General features: G+C 39.6%; 1 protein-coding gene across 5 annotated transcripts in view; it reads right to left on the bottom strand.

Annotated features, from left to right (window-relative positions):
- The window catches only part of Specc1 (sperm antigen with calponin homology and coiled-coil domains 1), a 252,278-nt gene that overhangs the window by 98,899 nt on the left and 125,713 nt on the right, over nt 1-27,666 (bottom strand). For all 5 annotated transcript variants that reach the window (XM_070027618.1, XM_070027617.1, XM_070027616.1 and 2 more), the window contains one exon: nt 6,051-7,633. In XM_070027618.1, coding sequence (XP_069883719.1) covers nt 6,051-7,633 — 1,583 coding nt within the window. The remainder of the gene's footprint in view (nt 1-6,050; nt 7,634-27,666) is intronic.

The raw sequence follows: 27,666 nt of genomic DNA, 5'->3' as shown, positions 1-27,666 counted from the left end.
GTGTATGCATGCGTGCATACACACACACACACACACACACACACACACACACACACACACACACACACACACACACACACACACACACACACACACACACCTTCTTGGCCATGATGGTTTTACCATTGTATTATTTGACTACAGTGAATATCTCTGTAAGGTGCATCTATCCAGCTCTCTTTAGCTAAGTATAACAAACCTTTGTTCGTATTTTCATCCAAATAGTCACACACCAATACCACAGAGACCTCAGCAAACATAGTTAGGTCATTATAATAAATTCCAGTATCATTAAAGATATATACAAAACAGCAAGGGAAGTGGGGAGGTGATGTTGCTAATAGGGAGAAATCTGGTTTGTAAAATAAACTCTCTAATTGTTTCTTATATAGGATACTTATCCTTTACTTGTATTTTGCTTTGTGGTGTTGGGTATGCTCTCAAGGCTTCACATAGGCTAGGAAAGTCCTTTACATCACTAATTTTGTCACTTTGCCTGGATTTTTAGTGAACTTGGTGATTATATTGTCCATTCAACAAAATCATGTTGAGGACCAATACAAATAATCTACAATGGCAGAGAATGATGAAAGACCGCATTGAGGTATTTAAAGCAGCCCTAGTTATTATGATACAGTCCACCAGATCGCTGAAAAAGTGGCTGCTCGACAGGTCTTCTGGTTTCCATAGAGAAAAAGCTAAGACCGCAATTGCTTGCTGCCTGTGAGAGGACTTCAGAAGAGAAGAGGCAGCACAGCTGGACATGGTGGCCAACAATAATGGTCCCTGGTCTCGCCCTTGTTTCTGCTCAACCTGGGGGGCAGTTCCAGGGCAGTCATTACTGTGAAGAAGGCTGGTGTGGGGATTGAGGGAGTCTCTAGGAGGAAAGGATTTGAAAATTGTCAATCAAGCAATTGTGCTTACTCTCACCAACCTGAAACAGCTTTAATCATTTAAAAGGACGATTAAAAAATTAAGTGTTTATAACCACGATCCAATTTTAAAAAATCAACATTCTCCAGAAGAAGAATGTTATTCCATCTAGTACTTAACCCCTAGCTAATGCTCTTACAGAACAAAGAAATTAAGTAATCTCTTGGAGAAGGTTGAATCTTCCTTAATCTATCTAAATAGTACCTATGACACATAATGACTAAAATGTTAGCTATGCTTTTAATATACTGAGAAAAATTATTATAGCCTCTCTCTTAATTCTGTTGCAGAATTCTGATTTATACTCATTCATTTACTCATCTGATAAATATTTACTAAATCCACCAGGTATGTGTAAGAAACTACAATGCTGAAACTTTACGTAAGAGGAAATAACTTGGAATTTTTGCATTTTGTAATAAAAATGTGTGTCATGAAACCAGGTACCAGTGGCTCCCATCTGTAATCTTAGCTATGCAGGAAGCTGAGATTTGAGAATTGTGGTTCAAAGCCAGCCGAGGCAAGTCATGACTCTTCAATGAATCACCAAAAAAAAAAAAGCCAGAAGGGGAGATGTGGCTCAAGTGGTAGAGTGCTAGCTTTGAGCAAAAAAGCTCAGCAACAGCACCCAGGTCCTGAATGCACAAGGCATTCTGACAGTGTAGTTTAATCTTAGTGAGCATCAGCTTCTGATACACAGCCAGGTTAGGGCTATGGCAGATCCCCCAAGTCCATGAGTACAACATCCCAGGCTGGTTAGAGAAGGATTGGTAGGCCTTTTCCCAAACTGCCACCTCCAAGATTCCTGTTGACTTCTACCTCCTCTTGCCTTGTACAAGGGAAGCCGGTAAACAAGGTTTGCTTATGAAAGTTTCCATATGCCTTCCTCCCAAGGAAGTTTCAACAGAGAGAGGACACTTTGTAGCCAGAAATGGGTAAATTTTGGGAGTTGAAAATAACTGAAATTTCCAAATCTTTGCTTAAATAACCTTATGCAACTGGCATGTAGCCCAGTCTCCTCTAGGCAGGAAAAATGTTCCCAAAGGCACAAAGTTTTCCCTATCAGATTCACTACCACCTGCCAAGGAAACCAAGGGGGCTTTCACAATGATCCTCACTGATGTAGGGTGATGTAATTTATTGAGAGAACTTGGGTCTGTGAGACAGTAACCCCACAGGACTCAAGGCATCTCTGAAAAAGTGTCCCTGACGCTGAGACTAAAAGTTACAAGAAGGACCAGCAGAGGGACCCCTGAAGACTTACCCTGAGACAGGAAAACTAGGGATAATAAAAGTCACTCTGAATGATGCCTGCAATGACTATGTATGACAGTCCTGGGTTAAAAATGTCAAATGAAATGACTGAAGAATTAAGATTCACACCAGGAATGCCAGGATGAGTTAACACTGGCTTGCCTTAGAAAATCTGTTGTAATTCACCTCAATAACAAATTGAAAGAGAAAAATTATATCGTGATATAACAAAATAACATCATGTCAGTAAATGTGGAAAAAATTCACATTTGATTTTCACCAAAGACCAAGAAGTGAAGAAGAAAAGAATTCAATTCTCTTATTTAAAAACAAGACACTCAACAGCAAAATATGTGGATAAGATAATAAACAGCATGTACCAAATGCCTACCACAAACATACTTAATGATGAATTTGGTACAAGGCTGAAACTATCCACCATCACAATTTCATCCAACACTGTGCCATGCAGAGGGGCCCAAGGAAATGAGATTAGTCATCTGGCATTCCATAAGGATTTGTAATATACATTTTACCCTATATGATAGGTCTATGCTAAAGTGTTCCTAATGTCCTTTAGGCTACAGATGCCTCTAGTACTACCTTCTGAATTCATGGCTGCTGGTGGCTTAGCTGATATTCTGCCGTGGGCATACACTAAACTATCTGTCTCAGCAATAGCTTGTATATTGTTTGTCCACAAGCAAACTCATGCTGAAATCTCACTCTCAATGGAGTGGTCTTGGGAGGCAGGGCCTTTTAGAGGTGGTGAGGCTAGAGGGCTCTGTCCTCATGTGTGGATTAAGAGTATCTCACAGGTACTCTGGCTGAATCCCTCAAGGTATTGTTTTAAAGCATACTTGGCATCTTTCCTCACTCTTACACACATACTTTGTCACATGCTACAGCTTCTCCCTCCACTGTGCACCCTCACCACATGTGGATGCCTAGTTTTATACTTCCTGATTTCTGGAACTGAGAGCCAAACTAAACCTTTTTCTTTATAAATTACCCAACAGAAAGTAGGCCAAGACCATCTGTTTAGGAGGTCTGGGGTTTTTTTTCTATGTTAATATAAAAGAGCAGGATGATTAGTGTAAGTTACAAATTGACTGCAATTACAAGACTACACTTCTGTTCACACAAAGCAGAGCAAGCTCAGATCAGGGTTATGATATATATAAAAGAAGCCCTAGATGACACTATGCCTCACATCTCACCTAAGCACTGGCTAAATTGTTACATCCCACTTAGCATTTGATAATTCAGGAAATAAGACTTGGAATATATGAATAACAGCTTGATTGTGTACCAATTATAATAGCTTGACTTTAAGTTTATAGGTAGTTTGAACTCTTAAGACAATGCAAATATTTTCATTTTCCTCCAAGCAGATTAAATTTAGACAACAAAACTCTAGATTCAGGCAAAGCTATAAAAAGGGCAAGTTCATACCAGATGCTGGTGGCTCACACTTGTAATCCTAACTACTCAGGAGGATCCTGGTTCAATGCCAGCCCAGGCAGGAAAGTTCATGAGACTCTTATCTCCAATAAACTACTCAGAAAACACCAAAATGGTGCTATGGCTTAAGTGGTAGAGCACTAGCTCTACTACTTGAGTAGAAAGAAGCTCAAGGACAGAGCCAAGGCCAAGAGTTAAAGCCCCAGGACTGGCAAAAAAAAAATCTTTCAAGAATAACTAATAAAGGAAAAATAATTTATAAATTAATCTAACTAGTCCATTGTATTCATGAAATAAAAATAAACATACTCTTTTTTATGAACAAAAAGATTACCATAATCCTGTCAATACAGATTTATACACACACCAAAAGTAAGACATTGAGAAACAGTCTGAAAGGCTATACAACAAAATGTTGGCAATTCTTTCTTTTCTATACTTTCCTGTATTTTCTAATTCTTTTGTAACAAATATATAATTTTCTGATCAGTGAAAAACAACAACTTGACAGTATTAGGGTCTGAACCAGGGCTTCGAGCTTGCTAGGCAGGTGCTCTACCACTTAAGCCATCTTCAGCCTCAAATTATTTTAATGGGCCAAATATTGACACCTGTATTTAATATAACGCCAATCACAGTACCAAAGAGCTAGATAAGGAACTGAGAGGAGACTTGTGAAGGTCCACCTAGGAAACTGAACACTTTGTAACATGGCAATGAGTATTATTTAAGAAAAAAAAAAGCAGTCTTTTTTTGCAAAGTTACTTAATGAAAAGTTTAATTTATCAATCTACAATTTGAACAAGTTCCCGGCTAATAATCTCTAATAAAATTGCTTCAATTATCTTCAATAAAATATCTTTGAATTTAGAACATAGACAATAAAAGTTCCTAACATAACCTACTACTAAGACCATCAGCCAAATGCAGGGCACAACTGACTAATCCTAAAACAGAAGGAGCAATAGAGAAAAGTTTTGTCCTTGGAAGCTCATGATATAAAACTATGTTTTGAAATACTGATGACCCCCAAAATAAGGGGGAAAGAGGTTTTTAACCTATCACTCCAAACCACAAACTCAGAAGTTGGAGAACACAGAATAGGAATCCATCTTCTGAATCTTTCTCAGCACTACTCTGTGAGGTGGGCAAAATATCATATAATCACTTCCAATCTTGCATCAAATAATAAAATTCCAGACCAATCAAAGGGTTATTAAAAATGAAAGAAGTGATTATTTATTTGGGCTCCAAGCTAAAAAGAAAAAAATTAAAGGAAATGATTAACAGATTTGATGACATAATTTAATAGCAAGAGTTGGCAAGGGCTCAGGGAAACAAGTATTCTCATGAACTGCTGGTTTAGAACAACTTGGCATAATCTTTCTTGGAGGGTAATCTGGCTGGATGTGTTAAAGTCTTTAAAAATGTTTATACTCCTTGACTCACTAAGTCAACGTCTAGGAATTTTTCCTAAAGAAATAATCAGAGAGATATCAAAAATGCATTTACAGTATTGAAAGACCAGAAAGAACATAAACATCTAGTAATGCACATATGTTCAACAAGAGGGAACTGGTGAATATAAGATAATTATCTGGCTTTAAAACAATGTTTAAAAGAGTATTTGATGATAAGAATAGGCTCAAAAATACTAATGCAGCAAAAAAATTAATAGTATGTACAGACATGATGGTTCTAAATTTATTTATTTATTTATTTATTTATTTTATTTTATTTTATTTGAGAACATACTGTACAGAGGGGCTACAATTACATGGGCAGGATAATGCATACATTTCTTACCAAGCATTGCAGCCTCCTCCTTTGTTTACCCTTCACCTCCCTTCCCAGCCTCCCCCCTCCCCCCACCCAATTATACCCCCCTCCCTCCCCCACACCGACATTGTAAAGTTGGTTTTGACATGACATTTTGTACTTCTCATTGTTGCAACAGGTCCACCTGAATCCTTAAACGACTTGTTTGTCCCCATCTCCTCCACATGTTATACTGACATAAATATAGTGAAAGCGGGGGTTCTAAATTTATTTTATCTTATTGTTTTTGTGGTGTTGGAAATCAAACCCAGGACCTTATGCATGCTAGGTAAGTGTGCTAGCCTTAGCCATACTTTCTAGAATAGGATATTCTTTATTACTACATCACTGATACTATTTATTACATTCCCACTCAATCTTGAATGCCTCTAGTCAGAAATTTGGGATATTTCCCAATGCTTCTCTGAAATCCAATAGGTCTTTTTTGAGCTAGAATGCAAGATTTATGGGTAAAAGTGACTCAACAAATGATTATTTTTGTTTTACAACAAAGATAATGTTAACAAAGAGAAATGCTAACAAGGACTCACAGATGCCAGTAAAGACATCTCTCTTCTTACCTTGGCTAGCAGGCTTGAGACGTGTTTAATTTCACCATTTGCCTTTAGCAATTCTTGTCTGAGCTCAGTACAAGACAGTTCTAGCTGATCCTTCTCAGCTCTTGCTGCTTTCAACATCTCCTGAACTTCGCAGTTCTCTGTAGTCTGGCCTTCGATACTACTGGTTTCTGTAGCCTTTCGCTTATCACTCTCCAAGTGAGCCTTCAAGGACCCATTCTCCATCTTCAAGCCTTCCAAGGTAACTCTACATTCTTCCAAAGTTTTGGCCATCACACTATTATTACACCTTTCTCGTTCCAGAAACCCATTTAGTTTGTCATTTTCTTCCTTCAGGTGCTTAATCCTATCTAAAGCTCCTTGGTTTTCTTCTTCAACCTTCCGTAAGCTACAGGTAAGCTGCTGCTGAATGTTGAGCAGCTTCTCTCTTTCAAAGCGACTATTCTCAAGAATATCTGTGCACTTCTGCTCTAGTTCAAGGATTTTTCCTCCCTGGGTGCTGGGCTCTTCAATCTTTACTCGCTCTTGTAAAAGATTGATGAGTTTCTCATTTTCTTGACTTAGCTGTTCTGCCCTCTCTCGATGCTGGTGGAAGGATGTCTCTAAAATTGTCTTCTCATCCACCAGCTTTTCATTCTCAGCTGTCAGTTCCTGGACCATTTGCTGCTGGTCTGATAATTCTTGCAGAGTAGCCTGCAGCTCTTCTGTGGTGCTGTGCTGATTCTCTTCCATCTTTTGTATTTTCTCTGTAAGAGAAGCCAGAGACAGCTCGCTTGTGTTGTTTGGGGAGCTCCCCACAGGGGAACACTTTGAGTTCTTAAAAGGGTTGCTAGTGGAAGACAGGGGCCGAGATGGGGTATCCGCAGTGATGTGCTCAAAATCAGAGGCATCTGGTGACAATGAAGCTTTGGTAACATCACTGCTTGAAGAACCCGATGTCTTTAATGCATTCCCATGTGCGTTTCTTTTGTACTCATCAGTCTCACTTGACAGCTCATTTCCAGTTGGGCTTCCAAAGCTTGACTCTTGAGTTGTGGATGTTGGGCAGCTGCTGTCACCAATGTGACTTGCTGTTCCTTCTGAATTTGGTGACTGCTCAAGGTAAGTCAGTTTCTCCTTCAAGGCCCGGTTTTCTTCCTCTAGGTCAGCAAGCTCTTTTTGAAAAGTCTTATTCTTCTCCTCAAGGGCTCTTACCAAAGGTTCTATGTCACCTGGTGGAGCAGTTGTTCCATCTGCACTCAGGTCTGAAGCATCAGTCCCCTCAGTGCTCAAAGCCCTTCTCTCTTTGCATTTCTTTAGTTCACTTCGAAGTCTGTTGATTTCACTGTCTTTGGCTTTGGCTTCTGCCAGAAGTTCCCGAACCTGGGACTCGAGCACAGCCTTCTCTCCACCTTCATGGTCTTGCTTGGGTTTTGCAGAAGTGTTCCTCAGGTGCTTGGTAGGAGTGGGTGTGCAGGAGGAAGTTGGACTGGACCCTGATTTCTTAGGATTGGAGGAACCACGTGGCACAGATCTCTCTCTTGAGATAGCTACTGAGAGGTCCCGTGGAGCTGGAATGCCTGTCCGTTTGGTTGTTGGAACAGCCCCTAAAAACAGAAAAAGAAAAAAAATGAAGAAAAAAAAGAGCAAGCACTTATATAATGAAAACCAAATGACTTCAAAACACATGGCATGAGGATAGGGGCTGTCACCCTTCATCCATTTCCTCCTCCTCTGGATAGCCACCCAGTACCCACGGGTTTTTGTGTCTCCTCCCACAGCCTTGCAGGTGAGGAAAAGCTGACTCCTAGTCTGAGCTTCCAAGAACAAATCCCAGCTACAACTGCTGGTTCAAGGCAGAGGCACACACCTCAATTAAGATCAATGGACATTAGTTGGAGGTAAGACTCAAGTGGTAGAATGCTTCACTTGGGCCCTGAGTTTAAATGTCAGTACCACAATCAATCAATCAATCAATAAAATAAAAGGGCATTCACCTCTCCCTCATAAAAGAAAGGTAAGACTCAAGACAGAAGAGTATAAAGAGGGGCTGGGAAGGTGTCTCAGTGGTAGAGCGCTTGCCTTGCATGCATGAGGCCCTGGGTTCGATTCCTCAGCACCACATAAGGAAAAAAGCCAGAAGTGGCGCTGTGGCTCAAGTGATAGAGCGCTAGCCTTGAGCTGAAGAGCTGAGGGACAGCGCCCAAGCCCAGAGTTCAAGCCCCACAACCGGTCCCCCACCCCCCAAAAAAAGAAGAGTATAAAGAAAACCAAATTCTTTTTTTTTTTTTTGGTCGGTCGTGGGGCTTGAACTCTGGGCTTGGGCGCTGTCTCTGCACTCTTCAGCTCAAGATGAGCGCTCTACCTCTTGAGCCACAGCACCACTTCGGTTTTCTAGTGGTTTATTGGAGATCAGAGTCTCATAGATTTCCCTTGCCCAGGCTGGCTTTGAACCATGATCCTCAGATCTCAGCCTCCCGAGTAGCTAGGATTACAGGTGTGAGCCACTGGTGCCCGGCAAGAAAACCAAATTCTTTTTTTTTTTTAAATTATGAAAATACTGTACAGAGGGTTACAATTACATGGGCAAGATAATGAGTACATTTCTTATCAAGCATTGTAGCCTCCTCCTTTGTTTCCCCTTCCCATCCCTTCCCATCCTCCCCCCCCCAAAAAAACCTAAATTCTTAATGTCATCACTGAGTTGTGAAAGCAAAACAATTTGGAGGATGGACTGTTGCCAATACATATACTTTCTTTCTTTTTTTTTTTACATATACTTTCTATAAGTCATCCTGAACTGAGTTTTCTGAACTTACAATTTAATGCATCTGCACTGATAATGTTGGCAACTGAAGAACAGCCTTTTGACAAAATATGTTTTATAGAGAAATATGCATTTCTCTATAAAAACTTATAGAAAACATTGTTAATATGTTTTGACTAGTAATATAACTTTGAGAAATCAGAAGAGAGTATGGTGCCACACACCAACCATCTATCTACTCAGGAGGTGGAAGTCGGAGGATTGAAATCCGAGGCTACCAAAAGCATAATACCTCAAGAGGAAACTAAAGCAAAAAGAATATGGGGGGTGGGTAGGGATAGAGTTCAAGCTGTAGAATGCTTGCCAAGAAGGCATGAAGCCCTGAGTTCAAATCCCAGTACCAACAACAACCACAAAATGAAATTGGAAGGTTGAGGATGTAGCTTTGGGTAAGGTGCTTGCCTAGTGTTTGTTTGCAATGCCTTGAGTTTGATCCCAAACATCACAAGAATAACAACAACAAGAAATCAGAAGACAAGAATCATACTGAAGAGAAACAGATCAGATCCAATGATGTATCACTTTTAACATCGGTAGAAATGATGTATTCATTTGTATTCTGAGAAAAAAGAACGAGTACAGATAACTATACATCAATTGTAAAGGTTAGAATGATTTAAATGACAAGGAAATGAAACAATTTAGATTACTTGTAACAGGAAATATAAGGTGTAAGGGGGAAAAAACCAGACACCCGTCTCCCTTATGTTCCAACACTGAAGCTCACCCTGAAGATTATGGGAAAAGGAAAACTCTGGACTTATTTCACAAACACAAAAACCTCTGGAAGAGTCAAGGCTGACTGATTGCAGCAATATAGGGTTGGTGGGAGGACTCTCTGATAACAAAGGATCCTAGAAGTAGTTACCTTGTTGTAGCTCTCTACAGTATAGAAAAGGGGTGTAGGAGGATGGATGCTGAGACTGAAGCAGCCTGGTGCTAATGGCAGGAGTCAGTAGAAAGGCAGGCAATCGGGGAACTGTGCCTACACAACTTGCAGATGGCAGGATAAGCTTATAAACTAAAACCTGCCTGACAACAAAACGGGGGCAGGGGGCTACAAAAGAATGAAGAAGTCAGGCATCAGTAGTTAACCTCTGTAATCCTAGCTACTAAAGGAGGCTGATTCGAAGCTAGCCAGGACAGGAAAATTTATGACATTCTTTTTTTTTTCTTGGTCAGTTCTGGATCTTGAATTCTGGGCCTGGGTGCTGTCCCTGAGCTATTCAGTTCAAGGCTATAGCTATCAAGCCACTTTCGGCTTTTACTGTTTAGGTAGTATTGAGGAATCAAACCCAGGGCTTTATGCATGCAAGGGAAACACTCTACCACTGAACCACCTTCCCAGACCTCATGACATTCTTATCTCCAATAAACTACTCAGAGAAAGCCAGACGTGGCTCAAGTGCTAGAACACTGCCTTGAGCAAAAGAAGTTCATGGACAGTAGCCCTGAGTTCAGGCCCCATGAACAGCAGCAGCAGAAGAAAAAAAGAACGATAAAGTAGGAAGGACAAAAGAATGATGAAATAAAGATGGGGCTCTAAATCTCTTTTATCCCTTTTTTTCTTTCTTTCTTTTCTTTTCTTTTTTTTTTTTTTGTCAGTCGTGGGGCTTGAATTCAGGACCAAGGCTATCATTTTGAGCCACAGTGCTACTTCCAGTTTTCTGTTGGTTAATTGAGATAAGAGTCTCGTGGACTTTCCTGTCCAGGCTGGCACTGGATTAGTAGCTAAACTTCCTGAGTAGCTAGGATTAGGGTGGGAGCCACTGGCACCCAGTGGAGCTTTACATCTTTGGCGTCAAGGACTCACAGGGAAATAGAAAGGAGACCTACAGATCAGAAAGCCTTCTTCAAGGATTTATATCCTCCCTATTTAACCCAAGATCAATCTCTGCAACAAGGAAGATGGTGCAAGTTGGCTGAGGTAGGGCGAAAGATCTGTCTTTCTGTGGCATAGACGTCTATGCCATGTACTCTCTTTCTCTGCCATATTTCTTCTCTAATAAACTTTCTTATCACCTTTATTATGTTCACATCTTGTTGGAATTCTCTTGCCAAAGGCAAGGACTGAAGTCAACTTAGATGCCCTAAATTTCTAGTAACATCATTTAGTGTACTAGCCAGGAAGTTAAGGATTAATTATCTTTTTCTGATACTTAATTCACCAAAAGGTAACACTAGGATTCACAACCTAGCCTGGCTTAGTTGCACCAAACCCACTGTAAAGTCTGTTGGGAGCCAGGAGCAACTATTAATCCAAAAATCTGACTCTGAGCTATGAGGAGGAGCAAAGATACCCCCTGCTACACATCTACCACTCAGTCCTTTGGAAATTTTGGCATAATAAGGACTAAACTGTCATTATTAACATGTAGAAACTGTGGTTATTAAATTTGCTTTTTCAAATTAAGCTCTAGAGACAATGAATACTGTAGATGTTTACAACATTTGGGCATTTAGATGCTTTAGTTGCATCATATTAAATTACTCAATGGAGAAAGGATGTAATTATTCTTACAAAATGAAGATGAAGACCATTAAACAATAAAACATTTTCTTAATGCCAATTCTTTAGAATGAAGTCATCTTGGCAAAGGCCACAATAAAACCTAGGAGATAACAGAAGTTTCATCATAACTATGGTCCAACAGGAAAACTTGTGGGTCTATCACTAAATTAAGGATTCTCTTCCTTCCTGCTTCTTTCCATGTACTTCTTCACTCTCTCTCTCTCCAGTCATTTATTAGATTGGGATGGGAGAACTCAAATAGAAAAGTGTATCAACTACATTATCTATCTCTCTCTCCTTCTCCCTCTTTTCTCCCTCACTCCACTCTCTCCCTCTCCCTCTCCCCTCCCTTCCTCCCTCTTTCCCTCCCTCCTTCTTTCCCTCCCTCCCCACCATCCCCCCCTCTTCTTCCAGTTCTCAGAAAGGAACATATAATTGAAAAAGAAACATAGTATTGAGAATAGTTGAGTATTAAAGCTGGTGGTAGGAATTTTACTGTTGTGTTGGTTTTTTTTTTTTTACAATTACACTTATGCAATAAATTTAAAAACAGGAAGTGCCTAAAGACATAAAATATACTACTAATAAAGGAAGTACAAATCAAAACCACAATGAGATCTTACACTTGCCAGAATAGCCATCATAAAAACAATAAAAGGGGGGCTGGGAAGTTGGCTCAGTGGTAGAGTACTTGCCTTGCATGCATGAGGCCCTGGGTTCAATTCCTCAGCACCACATAAGCAGAAAAAAGCCGGAAGTGGCGCTGTGGCTCAAGTGGTAGGGCGCTAGCCTTGAGCTGAAGAGCTGAGGGACAGTGCCCAGGCCCAGAGTTCAGCCTCCACAACCGGCCAAAAACAAAAACAAAAATAAAAATAAAAGGTAAGTGCTGGTAAGGATATGTATACTTTTGATAGGAATGTAAATTGTAATGGAGAAGAATAAGGAGGTTTCTCAAAAAAAAAACAAAACATATGAACTCAGCAATCTCACTTAGGGCATGCATATAAAGGAAATGAAGTCAGCATGTTCAAGAAACATCTCTACTCCCATTTTCATTCCAGCAGCACTATTCAAACAGCCGAAAGAAGGAATCAACATGTCTATCCTAGCATGTATGTGTATACATGTATACAAACATATATGTTCATACACAGTGTACCTGTGTGTACACACATATAATGGAGTAATTTTTTTTTTTTTTTTTTGGTCAGTCGTGTGGCTTGAACTCTGGGCCTGGGCGCTGTCCCTCAGCTCTTCAGCTCAAGGCGAGCGCTCTACCACTTGAGCTAGAGCGCCACTTCTGGTTTTCTGGTGGTTTATTGGAGATAGGAGTCTCACGGTCTCTCCTGCCAGGGCTGGCTTTGAACTGCAATCCTCAGATCTCAGCCTCCTGAGTAGCTAGGATTACAGGCGTGAGCCACCAGCGCCCAGCTAATGGAGTAATATTTGACCTATAAAAAGATGAAATTCTGTCACTGGTGACACTATGGATAAACCTGGAGGACATTATTAAATGAAATAAGCCAGGCAAATACTGCATGTAGTTACTTGGATATGGAATCTAATAAAATTTAAGTCACGGAAACAGAAAGTAAAATGTAGTTATCAGGGGCTGAGTCTGGGGGAAAGTTAAAGAAATGTGGGTCAAAGACATAAAATATAAAATTTCAGTAAGATATTAGGAATAATATCAAGAGATCTTTTGTACATTATGAAGACTATTTTTAACAGCAATGTATGAAATTACTAAGAGTAGCTAGGTGCTAGTGGCTCACACCTGTAATCCTAGCTACTTAGGAGTCTGAGATCTGAGGATCAAGGTTTGAAACCAGCCTGGGCAGGAAAGTCTATGAGACTCCCCAATAAATTACCCCCAAAAGATGGAAGTACAGCTCTGACTCAAGTGGTAAAGCTCTAACCTTGAGCAAAAGAAGCTCATGGATGGGCTGGGAAGTTGGCTCAGTGGTAGAGTGCTTGCCTTGCATGCATGAGGCCCTGGGTTCGATTCCTCAGCACCACATAAGCAAAAAGAAAAAAGCCAGAAGTGGCACTGTGGCTCAAGTGGTAGAGCGCTAGCCTTGAGCTGAAGAGCTGAGGGACAGCGCTCAGGCCCAGAGTTCAGCCCCACGACCGGACCCAAAAAAAGAAGCTCATGGACCCAGGACCTAAGTCCAAGCCCCAGAACTAGCACCAAAAAAAAATTTTTTTAATGACTAAGGGTAGACTAAATATATATATATATTTTTTTTTTGGTCCAGTTGTGGGGCCTGAACTCTGGGCCTGGGCGCTGTCCCTCAGCTCTTCAGCTCAAGGCTAGCACTCTACCACTTGAGCCACAGCGCCACTTCCGCCTTTTTTCTTTTTGCTTATGTGGTGCTGAGGAATTGAACCCAGGGCCTCATGCATGCAAGGCAAGCGCTCTATCACTGAGCCACCTTCCCAGCCCCTAGACTAAGTATTCTTACAACACACAAAAAAGGGAGTAATGTATGTGTGTTAAAAAGCTCAATGTAGCATTCCAAAATAAAAACACATTACAAACATATTAGACATGATAAATATATAGAATTTTAATTGGACAATTAAAATAAACTTGCTGTGGGTACAGTGGGTTTACACCTGTAACTATAGCTGTTAGGATCCTGGTGAAGAAGGATTGCAGTCTCAGGCAACCTGAGCAAAAAGTACATAAGACCCTGTTTCAACCAACAAAAAGCTGTGTATGTATGATACATGCCTGTCATTCCAGCTATGCAGAAACATAAATAGCAAGACTGTAGTCCAGTCTGGCTCAGACATAGATGTAAGACTGTATTTGAAAAATAATTAAAGCAAAAGAGCTGGGTGGGAGGTGTTTACAGCTCAAGTGGTAGAGCATCTGCCTAGCAGAAGTCCTCAAGTTGAAAATCCTAGTATCACACACACACAAAACCCAGTATCTAAAAAATTAAAAACAAGCTGAGCTTGGTTGCTCTTATCTACAATCACAGCTCTCAGAAGACTGAGGCAGGAGGATCAAGAGTTTGGACAAAAAAAAAAAAAAAAAAAAGAGTTTGAGGCCAGCCTGAGCTATATAGTAAGATCATGTCTCAACAAAAACAAAAATAAGCTGGGCACCAGTGCCTCATGCCTATAATCCTAGCTACTCAGGAGGCTGAGATCTGAGGATCACGGTTCAAAGCTAGCCCGGGTAAAAAAGTCTGTGAGACTCATATCTTCAATAAACCACTAGAAAACCAGAAGTAGCACTGTGGCTCAAGTAGTAGAACGCTCACCTTGAGCTGAAGAGCTGAGGGATAGCACCCAAGACAGAGTTCAAGCTCCACAACTAACAAAAAAATAAAGAAAGAAAAAAATAAGCTCAAAACAAGAAGAAAAAACCCTATCATAGCAACATGCAGAGAGATAAGAAAATGGAAATATATATATATATATATATATATATATTCTTTAAAGAATAAAAAGTGTATTTAAGCTGGGCACTGGTGGCACACACCTGAAGGCTGAGATCTGAAAATCATGGTTTGAAACCAACCAGAGCAAGAAAGTCCAAGAGACTCTTAGCTACATCCAATTAACCAGCAAAAAAAAAAAAAGGAAGAAAGAAATAAAAAAATAATCCCAGAAGTAGAGTTGTGGCTCAAGTGGTAGAGCCCCAGCCTTGAGCAAAAATGCTTAAAAAAAAACAACAAAACCTTACTGCAGCCCTGAGTTCAAACTCCAGTACACACACATATAAAACAGTACATTTAAAATAGCAATTGCAGGGTTGGGGATGTAGCTCAGTTATATAGCATATGCTTAGCCCATGGGAGATCCTGAGTTTGATCTCCAGTACTGTAAAAGAGAAACAGACAGAGGAGAGATGAGGATAAAGGAAAGGAATCAATGTGGAGATCATTTCAACTATGTACCAGGTAACTAAGTCCTATAACAAGTGATGATTCTCATGACCTGGAAATAAAGTATTTTAGTGGTTTGTTTTTTAACCCTCAGATGTATCAAAGAATATACCATTGGGGTGTTCTTGGTATTTCTCTATAAAGTGACCAGATAAGGGAAATGATGACATTTTAAAATAAGTTAATAATTTTTCCTTGAATTAGCCAATGATAATTTCATGTAATAACTGATCTGCGTGAAAGATAGGAGGGAGATATAAATGAAAGTTCATCATCTTCACACCCACGAAGTGGCTGCTTTGCTTTCTCCACAGAAAAAGAATTCACTAATTTAGTTTCCAAGAACTTTACCTACTTGGATTTCATTTAACTATAACTCTTTCTTTTCTCAAAGAGTTCCAATAATTTCTATATTGCCAAGTCTAATTTCCCCCTTTTTCTTCAACCTTCTCAGCTCTTCTGTGGCCACTAAGTTTCTGGACTTTATTCTTTTCTCATTCCTTTTCTTCTTGCCAAACAATGGTGCCCATCATTCTGGTCCTGCTATTCTAAGAAACTTCAAATCACACTGAAAACTCCTTTCTCTTTCCTTTTGCAAATAACCAGTTGGCCAGTAGACCTCATTAGCATCGTTGGAAATGTTCCTGTATTGTTCATTATTCTTTTGTTTTGGTCTGAATCTATTCCAGGTCCTCAGGATGTTCTGTATAAATTTATGAACCTACTTTCTCCCAGGTCTTCCTGAACCCAGCCTTTCCCACCCTTGGAACACACTTTAATAAGGTCACTTTAACACCTTATCCGTGCTTCTTCATCATCTGTGGTTTTTCCCCTAGGCTGTTATCAACCTCAAACTTCTGATGGCTTCAAGAAGGTTCAGTGTGTAATCTTGTCCTAGTCAATGTGTCTAACTTTGTGCATCTTTACTTTCCTTGGCTCTTAACACACGCTGTTCATTACAGTCAGTATCCTGAACATCCCCAACAGCCTGTGACCTGAGAAATTCTTTTTCCACTGGATGCTTCTGAATGGCATTTAAACATGCTTAATTTTCTCTAGTTTTTTTTTTTTAAGTCTGGTGCATATCTGCCAGAGGAATTTGCAGCTGTCAGGGGGAGGCTGATAGACACAATTTAGGTCTCTATCATGGATGGCATCAGTCCCTGGTCTATTTACATCAGACTGATGATGGCTTAAGTAGTCAGCATATTCCTGGTTTTGGTCTGAATTTGAGTTATTTCTTCCCCACTTCTTCCCCTCTCCATGACAAATCATAATGTTAGTGAAAATTAAAGACAGATGCAGGTGATTGCCTGGTAAGAGTATTAGGGAAAAGATATCTCTTCCAAGAAGAACTGAATTAAAATTGGAACCATACCAAAGGGAAGGCAAAACCTCTCTTACAACTAAAAAAGATGTATACTCTTAGCTACATAGAGAAGAAAAGGAAAGATAACAGGAAGTAAAGCTAGTTCCAAAAACAAGAACTGCCAAGCTTGAAGAGCTATTCCACCTAACAGCAAGGAAAACAAAGGAATGCAGACAGGACAGGAGGCTATGGATTGTACCATGAATGGAAGAATCAAGAACATTTTTAGATACCAGATTTTAAAAAGGTATGTTATGTAAAGATGAAGGTGCCTGTTACTTATCTCCAAACATACACAAAACTACAAAATAGAATGTACCAGTCAGAAATGGGTCACTAAAAAAAACAAACAAATAAATAAAAACAACAGGACTTTAAAGGGACTGAAGCAGTGGAGGGGAGCTGGCTCAATACTGAGACCAGTGTATATAGCCAGGAAGACAGGCAAGTTTTTTTGTTTTTTGTTTTTTTTTGGGGGGGGGGCTTCGTGTGATGGAGCCCCACGCGGGCCAGACCCCAGCCCGCGTCCCCTCCAACAGGCAAGTTTTTGATGCTTACTATTTGGAAATCTCACAGAAAATCTGCTCTGTCTCCATGCTGTTGAGACCACAAAGTTAAAAATGTACTATATAATGAGGGAAAGATTCTTCAAACGTGTCCAGAAATGAGTTAACACTGGAAACTTTTTTTAGAGTTTAAGAATAAGAATTTGGGTCAGAGACTTAAAGCTGGAAGAGCATATCTCCTCAAGAAGGAAAACATGTAAAATCCCAGAAAACATTCTAAACTGGAAGAAGTGTTGATTACAAAAATTAAATTATGAGAACAATAACAATCAAAGATGTAGCATTTAGGCAGAAATGCATGGACTCTGTAACAGAACAATACAAAGTGTATCTACTAGAGGAAGAGCCAGACATAAAAGCATGATACTACCTCAAAACAACCATTGTAAAAAGGGACTAGGGGGCCATGTGCCAGTGGCTCATGGCTATAATTCTAACTACTGAGAAGGCTGAGATCTGAGAATCTCAGTTTGAAGCCAGCCTGGATAGACAAATTCCTGAGACTCTTATCTATTGTTAACCAGCCAAAAGAACTAGAGGCATGATTCAAGTTGTAGAGTACCAACTGTGAGCAAAAAAGCTCATCAAGAGCACAGGCCCTGAGTTTAAGTCCCAGCACCACCTAAAAGTAGGAAAAGATAGCTGAAGACATGGATCAAATGGTGGAACCCTGCTTTACAAGCGAAAAGCCTCCTACTTCAATCCTTAGTACCATCAGAAGGAAAAAGAGGAAAAAAAATCTATCTGTGTTGAAGAATACAGGTTTCTAGAACTCAAGTCAAGTAAAATGAATGAAAAAAAATTCATTTGGAGATTTGTGTTTATTAAGCTTCAGAAGACCAAAAATGTCTAACAGTTTGGTGGACAAGTACAAACTGAAAATGAGATTGGCTGTCATCATTCATTAGTAACACTAAATTCCAGGAGGCAACAAATCAAATGCCTTCGAAGTTTAGAGGAAATAAATGATTTTTAACATGGAACTTCAATTCAACTGAACTCTAAAATCAACCACAGAATTTTAAAAAATACATTATAAAGTGGCAAAGCTGAGAAAATTAAACTGCCAGTACCTCTTCTAACTTAGTTGTTTGAGGGTGTGTGCTCCAGAAAACAAGGAAGTAAATCAATGAAGAAGAAGGCAAGAGACCCAGGAAGTAGCAGCACCAGCACAGAAAGAAGTATGGAAAACATGCCTAGATTGGGAGGACAAAATGCCACAAAAGGGAAGTTTCTTTGGCAGAATATCTGACTGGGTAAAAAGTATGAAAAAATAGGATATGATAAAAATAGCAAAAACTCAAGAAAGTTCATAAATTCAAGGAACTACATAACATACCTAACAAAACTGTAACATGATTTCACTCTGCAGGTAAGAACATATATGAAGTCACAGTGAAATCAGTACTACTGAAATTGGCCTATATAGAGAGCATGCATAACTATTTTCTAGAACAACTGAATATTAAAACTGAAAAATTAAAAAGCACAGGAGAAAAACTGAAAGACAGAAAACAAGGAGGAGAGAACTGGCAGAGAGTAACAATAATATCCACCCTTATGTTACAAATTAAGAGCTAAAGATACTACATATAGTTATCAAAACAAGAAATACAAGCTGGGTGCTGGTGGCTCACATCTGTAATCCTAGCTCCTCAGGAGACTGAAATATAAGGATTGTGGCTCAAAGCCAGCCTGGGCAAGAAAGTCCATGAGAGTCTTATGTTCAATTAACCAAAAAAACCCAGAAGTGGCACTGTGCTCAAAGTGATAGAGGACTAGCCTTGAGCAAAAGAGCTCAGGAACAGCACCCAGGCCCAAGTTCAAACCTCAGGACCAACAACAACAACAACAACAAATACCATGATATATAGATGACATATATTATTAAAATAAAAGTACTAACCAAAAAGGAAACTAAAAACAGTGATATTATGACACAGGGTAAAGGTATAAGGTTAAGGGTTAAATTCTCTTCAATCACAACAAGAGTCAACAAAATGTATATATTCAAAAAGTTACGCTGGGTACCCAGTATCTCACACTGTAATCTTAGTTACTTAGGAAGCTGTGATCTAAAGATCAAGGTTTGAAGTTAGCCCAGGCAGGAAAAGTCTATGAAACTCTTATCTTCAATTAGCCAGCAAAAATTCAAGAATACAGATGTGGCTTCAAGTGGTAGAGTACCAGCCTTGCATGCAAAGACTAAAGGAGAGTATGTGGCATTAAGTTTAAGATTAAATACTAAAACAAAAGAAAAAAAGTAAACAATTGCAGTGTAAGAAAATGAGAAGACAAGCCACTGACTGGAAAAGAATATTTGCAAATGATGTATCTAATATAGAACTGTTATCCAATACATACAAAGAACTCTTAAAACTCAACAATGAGGAGATGAAGACATGACTCAAATGGTAGGGTTAGGGTGCATGCCTAGCAAACACAAGGCCCTGAGTTCTAAACTCAGTACTACTAGAAATAAGAAAAAAAATAAAAACTTCAACTATGAGAAAAAACAGCATGATTAAAAATGAATAAAACATGAGAATAGATAGCCAGATAAGCATATAAAAAACTGTCCCATATCACATGCTATTGGGGGATTGACAATTAAAAACATGAAGTATCACTATTCATCAATGCAATATCCATCCAAATCCCAATGTCATTATTCACCGAGATAGAGAAAATAATCCAAAAATTCACACGGGATCAGAAAGATTCCATATAGTTGAAGAAATTTAAGGCAATAAAAGCTATTCTGGAGATATCACAATTCCAGACCTTAAAAATTTACTACAGAGCTGTAAACAAAAACAGCTTATTACTGGCATAAAAATAGGCCTGAAGAACAATGAAATAGACTAGAAGGCCAAGAAATAAACTCTTATACTTATAGTTATCTGCTATTTGACAAGGGAAACAAAAACACGTTTGAAAAAAGATAACCTTTTCAATAATTGGTGTTGGGAAAACTGGATGTCCATATGCAGAAAACTAAAATTGGATCTGTTTGTCACATTGCATCAATATCAACTCAACATGGATCAAAGATCTCAATGTAAGATCTGAAACTTGGAAACTACTACAAGATGGAATAGGAGAAAAATTAGAACTTAGTGGCACAAGTAGGAACTTTCTGAATATAGTTTCAGGGGCACATCAAACAGGAGAGAGCTTTGACAAATGGGATTACATCAAACTAAAAAGTTTTTGCACAGCAAAGGACACAGTTACTAAACTATGGAGGCTTATAGCTGAAATCCTAGCTACACAACGGTTGAGATCTGAGGATTGAGGTTCAAAGCCAGCCAAGCCAGGAAAGTCTGTGAGACTCTTATGTCCAGTCAACCACCAAAAAGCCAGAAGTGGAGCTATGGCTCAAGTAGTAGAGCACTACCCTGGAGCAAAAAAGCTCAAGGAAAGCACACAGGTGCTGAGTTCATGCCCCAGGACTGGCACAAACATACACAGGGTTGGTCCTGTAGCTTATATCATGCAGGGAGCAATTGTAGAGCAAAACTATTACCCCCATGGCTAGAAATCAAGGGAAAGGAAGAGAGCAAGGTAGAACCTATAAGTACATGTTAACAAGTGAAAGGAGTCATTTGGAGAATGACATTTTGGAGATGGAAACCCCCACCCCAGAGGGAGGGAAGGATGACTAGGCAGAGAACAGAGGAATTTTAGGTAGTGAGCATACTCTGTATATACAATGGAGGATGCACATCATTCTTCATTTGACCAATACAATGGAATTTAGGTGATAATAACGTCAATGTGGGTTCATGACTACAATAAATACACCAGAATGGTGAAGACTGTTGATAATAAAGAGATGTGTGTGTTTAGGGGTAGGAAGAACAAGGGAACACTATTTTTTGCTGTTGACCTAAAAATATAAAGCATACACATGTGGTGTATGCCTATAAAATCCCAACCCTCAAGAACTGAGGCATGAGGATCATGATTTTGCTGCTACATAGCAACAAATTCTAGGGTCGCATGAAATTAAGATTCTCTCTCAAGAGCCAGAACCCCTGTTCCCTTTCCCAAACTAAAAACAACAAAAAACAATAAACATCAGAGGAAGGATAGAGCAGCCGTAGTCTTGGTTTTCACAAGTTCCTTGCACTGGTTTTTTTAGAGTGTGGTGGGTAGGGGGTGCATGCATGCATGCGTGTGTGCCAGTTCTTGGGGTGTGAACTCAGGACACTGTCCCTGAGCTTTTGTGCTCAAGGCTAATACTCTATCACTAATACTCTATCACTTTGAGCCACAGCACCATTTCTGGCCTTTTAGTAGTTGAATTTCCTGCCTGAGCTAGCTTTGGATTTCTATCCTAAGATCTCAGCCTCCTAAGGAGCTAGGATTACAGGCATGATCCACCAACACCCAGCTGCCCCTGGTTCATTTTTGTGACCTATGCATATACTACCATAATAATGAAAATTAAGAAAAAGCCCTGTGAATGTCTATGAATCCAGGGTAGAACCAGGCAGTCAGCAGACTGTTGGATTTATAGGCAGCACTGATCCTTTGGACTTAGAACAAATGAGATAAAGATTGAGGCAATTGAGAAAGCAGGTGCTCTGCCATAAGGAACTAAGTTGTTATCATACCTTGGAGCCCCACCTTGACAATGAAGAAAGGAATTTTTCCATAACTGAACTGTGAAACAGTCTTCAGGAAGTCTCAATGCAGTGCTTTCTAGAGACTCCTACAATCACCTAGTAAAGTTCATAAATTCTCCTGGCAAATCAAACATAGTAAACACACACACACATACACACACACAAAACAACAACAACAACACAAAAACACAAAAGGGTCCTGCAGTCTTGCATACTTTACTTCCTTTTGTTAGAAGAAAACCATAACGTCAACCTGTAGAGACCATTTTTGTAAAAGGATAAATGTTTGTATTTCTTTTTTTTTGAAGAATGCAAAATTTATTTTGCTCACAGTCTACTGCCTCAGCAATTTGACTTAGAATTTAAAATGCTATAATTCTATGTTCTGCTCTTCCCATATATCCATGTTGTGCCACAGCCACTAAGAGCAACAGTGCACTATGAACAACACTGCAGAACAATGGGGATAATAAAGCTATGAACAAAAGACCCCTAATTCTCAGAAAGGGGCTCCAGGCTGAGGCAGACACAGTGCCGGCTCTGTGCTGGGTGACAGGCAAGCCACCAGAAGACACAAAGCCACAGTGGTTGTAAGAGAGAATGGTCTAGTGGGATAGCTTCCCACAGGCAGCCCACACAACAGGCTGCAGTTAGTCATCACTAGAAGCCAGAATGCAAAACAGCTCTGGAAGGGCAGTGGCTAATGTGCAAAAGTTTGAAGAGTGCAAATCAGGCAGGGACAACAAGTTTCCATTGAAACCGTAGTGGCCAGAGATCGCCTCAGAATTCACTTTGCAAAGTATTAGCCTCCTTGTACATTGTGTGGGCCAAGTGAAATCCTCATTGCCTAACTCAAGCTCTTGGCACCCCAAACAGAAATCTTCCAGTGCTGGAGGAAGATAAAGCCCCTGTCTCCAAGCAGCAAACACTAAGAATGAGATATTGCTGAGGGTAGTTGGGCTTTTGTGAATAAAAAGATCTGCCTTTCCTAGTGCTGCCTTGCTTCCTGAAACAGAGGAAAAGCTCAACTTCAGGTTTATGAGGCTCAATGCAAGCTATAATCATGCAGTCTAGATAGTGGAACTGTATCATGACAATTTTACCCTTAGTTCATCTGTAACTTAATCTACTAGAGATCTCTAAGAAACTTCAGAGTTCTACCACTAAAGACATTAATTCTGAGAATTACAAGGCCTGGGCCTACTGTATTCTACTAATTTTTATTAACATCGCTTTTAAAGTGTTTGTTTTTTAAACTACCCACAGGTTAAAACATACAAAGAAGTTTAAGAAATCATTTATATTCCCTACATTGGAATATTTACCATGTAGGAAAAGAACTCTATATTTGTGTTTTCCACCCAGGTAGTACTTTGGTGGTGGTTTTTGTTTGGGGAGGTATAAGGAATCAAACCTAGAATCTTGTGTATGCTAAGCAAGCATCCCTACCATTGAGTTAAATCTCCAACTTTAATTTCCAAACCATTTCACGTAGATTCATTTAGGGTTCACAAAAATCAATTGGCAAAACAATTCTTTTGAGGCAAAGTCTTGTTAGGTTGCCCAGGCTGGCCTTAAATTCCTGGGTTCAAATACTTCTTCTGTTTTAGTCTCCCAATTACTGTAACTATAGGCATGCCAAGCTTTTGGCAAAAGTATTACTACCATCATTTTACAGAAAAGGAAACTGAAGGTCTGAGAGGCCTCATGATTTTCCCAAGGATCACACAGTTTAAGCCAGGCTTCTGATATCTAAGGAAGTATAAAAAATTATTATTTCAGAACTAAAGAAAAATCAATGTGGCCTAACTTTTCATACAAAGTATTAGCAGTAGTACCTAACTTGTGCTGCCATTACTAAACTCATGTTCAGTCACCATGGGAAATTTTCAGCGATGAAACCCAGCCTTAGGACACTTCCAATGTCAAGCAGCTCACATAGTTGGACAATCCTTCTTTCTATGAAGCTGGACTCTGGTCTTCTTTAACATGGCACACACTGGTTCCAGTTCTGAAACAATCTGGAACCACAAAGAACAAATTGATTGTCTCTTCCACATGACATCTAAGTATCTGAAGGCAGCTTTGTTTCTTGTTCTTCTACTCTTCACTCAAAGCATTCCTAATTCTCTCTGCCAGGCCTCACAGGACCTGGGATCCATTCACTGGATGAACTGCCTAGCAAGCTTTTGATTTACCAATGTCTCTCTGAAACACTACCCAGAATCTCAAAATGTTTCAGATGTGGTCTCAGTGAGTTAGAAATCTTTGATTTGCAACAGAAAAAAATCAGTCTTTGTAGCAATACAAAGACAAGTTTGTGGTGGTTGCAAATCAAAATCTATCTAGTATCAGGCCAACTGGAGGTCTGTTTCAACTGAAAGATATCTTCAGGGTCAATTTGCTCTTGTCCTGTCTTCCTCCCCTGGTCACATTAATTAACATCTTGCTCCAGCAGCTCTAACACTCACGAAAGTCTCATCAAATCTGGTGAGAAAAAGTTAATCATCTCCTGGACACCCCAACAAACATCTCTCCAAATATTATTCTGTCTGGACCAACCTTGACCTATTGAGGCCAAGGTTTCAGTACTGATCCACCCAAAGTGGGAAAATAGTGAGTTATCCCAGGGGAATTCTTGGAAGAAGAGGCAAATAGAAGCTGGGAGGCCAAACACAGTGTTCTAATGTGGCCTGACCAATGCTGTGTCAGTTCTAGTATACTATATTAGTATACTACGCATAGTATACTAATATGGCAGATGACCATGCAGCCATTTTGTTGTTTGTTTTCAAGTGGCTCACTATATAGTAGACCCCTTTTATCCATGGTTCCAGGCACCCATACTCACCCTGTGGTCCACAAATATTAGTAGGAAAATACCAGAAATAAGTAATTCATCAGTTTTTAAAAGCTCACCATGAAATTTCCCACCATCTTCCTCTATCTTGTGCTGAATATGATATGCTACATAAGCTACCCTTAGTCTCTCTGCAAATGTGGACATGGAAGAAACAAGGTGCACTGGTACCCCCTTTGCTGTGGGAAACAGTTCCAAGACTGTTAGTGGACGTTTGAAACCATAGATACTGAATACTACTTATGCTGTTGTTCCCATATACATACTTACATTCCTAAGATAGTTTAATTAATGAATTATGCACCATGATTAATATGTAAAAAAGAACAATTATGACAATATACTGTAATAGAAGTTGTAAATGTAATTTCTCTCTTTCAAACCCTTACTGTACATTCACATTCTTGTGAAGATGTAAGATGATACCACACCTACATATTGAGATAAAACAAGGTGAATGGTGCAGACACTGTGACACAGTGTAAGGTTGTTATTTGAAGGTTACTTGAACGTGTGTTCAAGCACTTTTATACCTCTATAGTCAATGCCAACTAAGTGACTAAAAAGAGGGTGGCTTACACAATATGAATAATTCACATTCCAAGTGGGCAGAGTAAGCTAATAGGAGATTTCATGGTGATAAATTTATAACTTACAAACTTTTGATTTCTGGAATTTTCCAATTAATCATTTTTGGATCATGGATGAGTAAGGGTGATTGGAGCCATGGAAGGCAAAACCACAGATAAAAGGAGAGTAGTGGGGCTGGGAAGGTGGCTCAGTGGTAGAGCCTTGCCTTGCATGCATGAGGCCCTGGGTTCGATTCTTCAGCACCACATAAGCAAAAAGAAAAAAGCTGGCAGTGGCTCTGTGGCTCAAGTGGTAGAGCGCTAGCCTTGAGCTGAAGAGCTGAGGGACAATGCCCAGGCCCAGAGTTCAGGCCCCACTACTGGACCCCCCCCCCCAAAAAAAGGAGAGTAGTGTATGATAGCCAGTCAAAAACATACCAACTGAAAAGGCTTTGGACCCTAGCAAGCAATATTGACCAATTAAGAAGAAAAAGTACATGATCAGCTCAGTATATACTTAATATCCATAACACCTATAAGGAATGCTAACTGGGTCAAGAGAGGGACAGGACACCAAATTGTAGGACTACTGTGACTGTTACCCAGCCAGCATTTCTGGGTGCAATGGCAACGTGGATAAGTCTCTGTATAGGCTCTTCCAACAAGAGTGGAAGAGATCTGTACCTTCATTCAGTTACCATTGCTTGAGAACAAGTTTCCCCATAACTTTACAGCTTCACAGAACCATTTTATTTTCTCATGACTTTGTAGTTCAGGAATTTAGGGCAAGCTTGGCCAGGTTGTTCTCGCTTAAATGCTCTCAGGTGGTTGCGGCCTGATGTCCACTGGGCGTGTAGTCAGCTGGAGTTGTTACTGGGCTAGACATCATGACTGGCTTGCTCAGATGGAGCACAACATACTGACCACTCCAGCACAATAATCTCACAGCAGCTGAACTTGTTACAAAATGGCTCATGACTGCAGGGACAAGGCTCCTGCAGGCAAGGGGGAGCTGCCATGCCTTTCATAGTCTGTCTCAGCAGTCACTCTGAGTCACTTCTTTGCCATTTGGCCAGTTGAGGCCATTATAGGCCTGTCCAGATTCTAGATGTACACCCTCAGCAGAAGTAGTGAGGTCACACTGAGAAGAGGAAGAGGGCTGGGAGAAAGAATCACAGCCATTTCTGGAAAATGTGATCTGTCATATCTCAGGAGGCTGGCAAGGCAGATTTTTATATCACAAAGACATTCATTGAATGCCTCTATTTCCTAAAGTGATGTCTACATCACTAACTGTCCAGGCATGGAAACCAATGTGTATTCTAGTAAGAACCGGCCAATTGCAATGAGTAAGACTAAACAATGAAGACAGCTGTTAAGTCCCTGCCCTCCTAATCAGAGGAATCGGTATGTCTGTCTGCACTCTGTAGGGCTAGCTAGTCCCATTTCTTTACTCCAGTTCAAAAGAGGCAAAACCATGATTAAGAAATATTTTGTTGCTTCATCATCAAGCTCTAAAACTAATGGAAATATGTGTAGTATTTTACCATTAAAAGAATAAAATGATGTATCCTCTACACTTTTCTTACTTTATAGAAACTTCAAATTTTAAAACAAAATAAACTCCTTGTGTAAAATCCATACTGCAGCAAATATCTCACAAATATTAATTAAAACCCTATGCAGTTGGCACAAGCACATGCTTGCAGGAAGACTGAGACAGGAAGATCACTTTATTAGGCTAAGAGTTCAAGACCAGTCTGGGCTACAGTGAGAACTACCTCCCCCCAATGTAAAAAAACAAAAACAAAAACAAAAAACAAGCAACCAACCACAAAAACAAACAACAAAAACAAGAAAACCTGGGGAAACAAAGGAGGAGGCAACAATGCTTGGTAAGAAATGTACTCATTATCTTGCCTATGTAATTGTAACCCCTCTGTATGGTATTTTCACAATAAAAAAAAGAACAGAAAAAAATAAGACTCCCACTACCATTTCAACTATTTGTCGCAATTTTATACCATTATACATTTGCACATTTATTTTATGGAGTCATACACTATTAATATATCTAGTTTATTTTCCCCTGTAAAAAAAAAAACAAAAAAACAAGAAAACCTATATAGTAGTTACTGTTTTTACCTATTTCACCAAAGAAGAAACTGAAGCACAATTGGGCCAGACAAGTTGCTAAGTTTATTCAGCTTGGGATTCAAACCAAAGAATTCTGGGGGAAATTAGGCTCAAATCCAGGCTATTTAGGAAGGGATGGCATTTTATATTAAACCTACTTCATTATATCATTTATTCATTATTTGAGGTCTTAGTAACTAGAAGTAATTAAATACTTTTCACCTTATATTCTATAATTTTCTAGTTAAATTTATTCTTACCTCTC

The sequence above is a fragment of the Dipodomys merriami genome, unplaced genomic scaffold, assembly GCF_024711535.1.
Source record: "Dipodomys merriami isolate MVZ:Mamm:240054 unplaced genomic scaffold, mDipMer1.0.p SCAF_19, whole genome shotgun sequence".
Lineage (NCBI taxonomy): Eukaryota > Metazoa > Chordata > Mammalia > Rodentia > Heteromyidae > Dipodomys > Dipodomys merriami.
The sequence above is the reverse complement of the archived record's forward strand: the minus strand, read 5'-3'. Positions and strand labels throughout refer to the sequence as shown.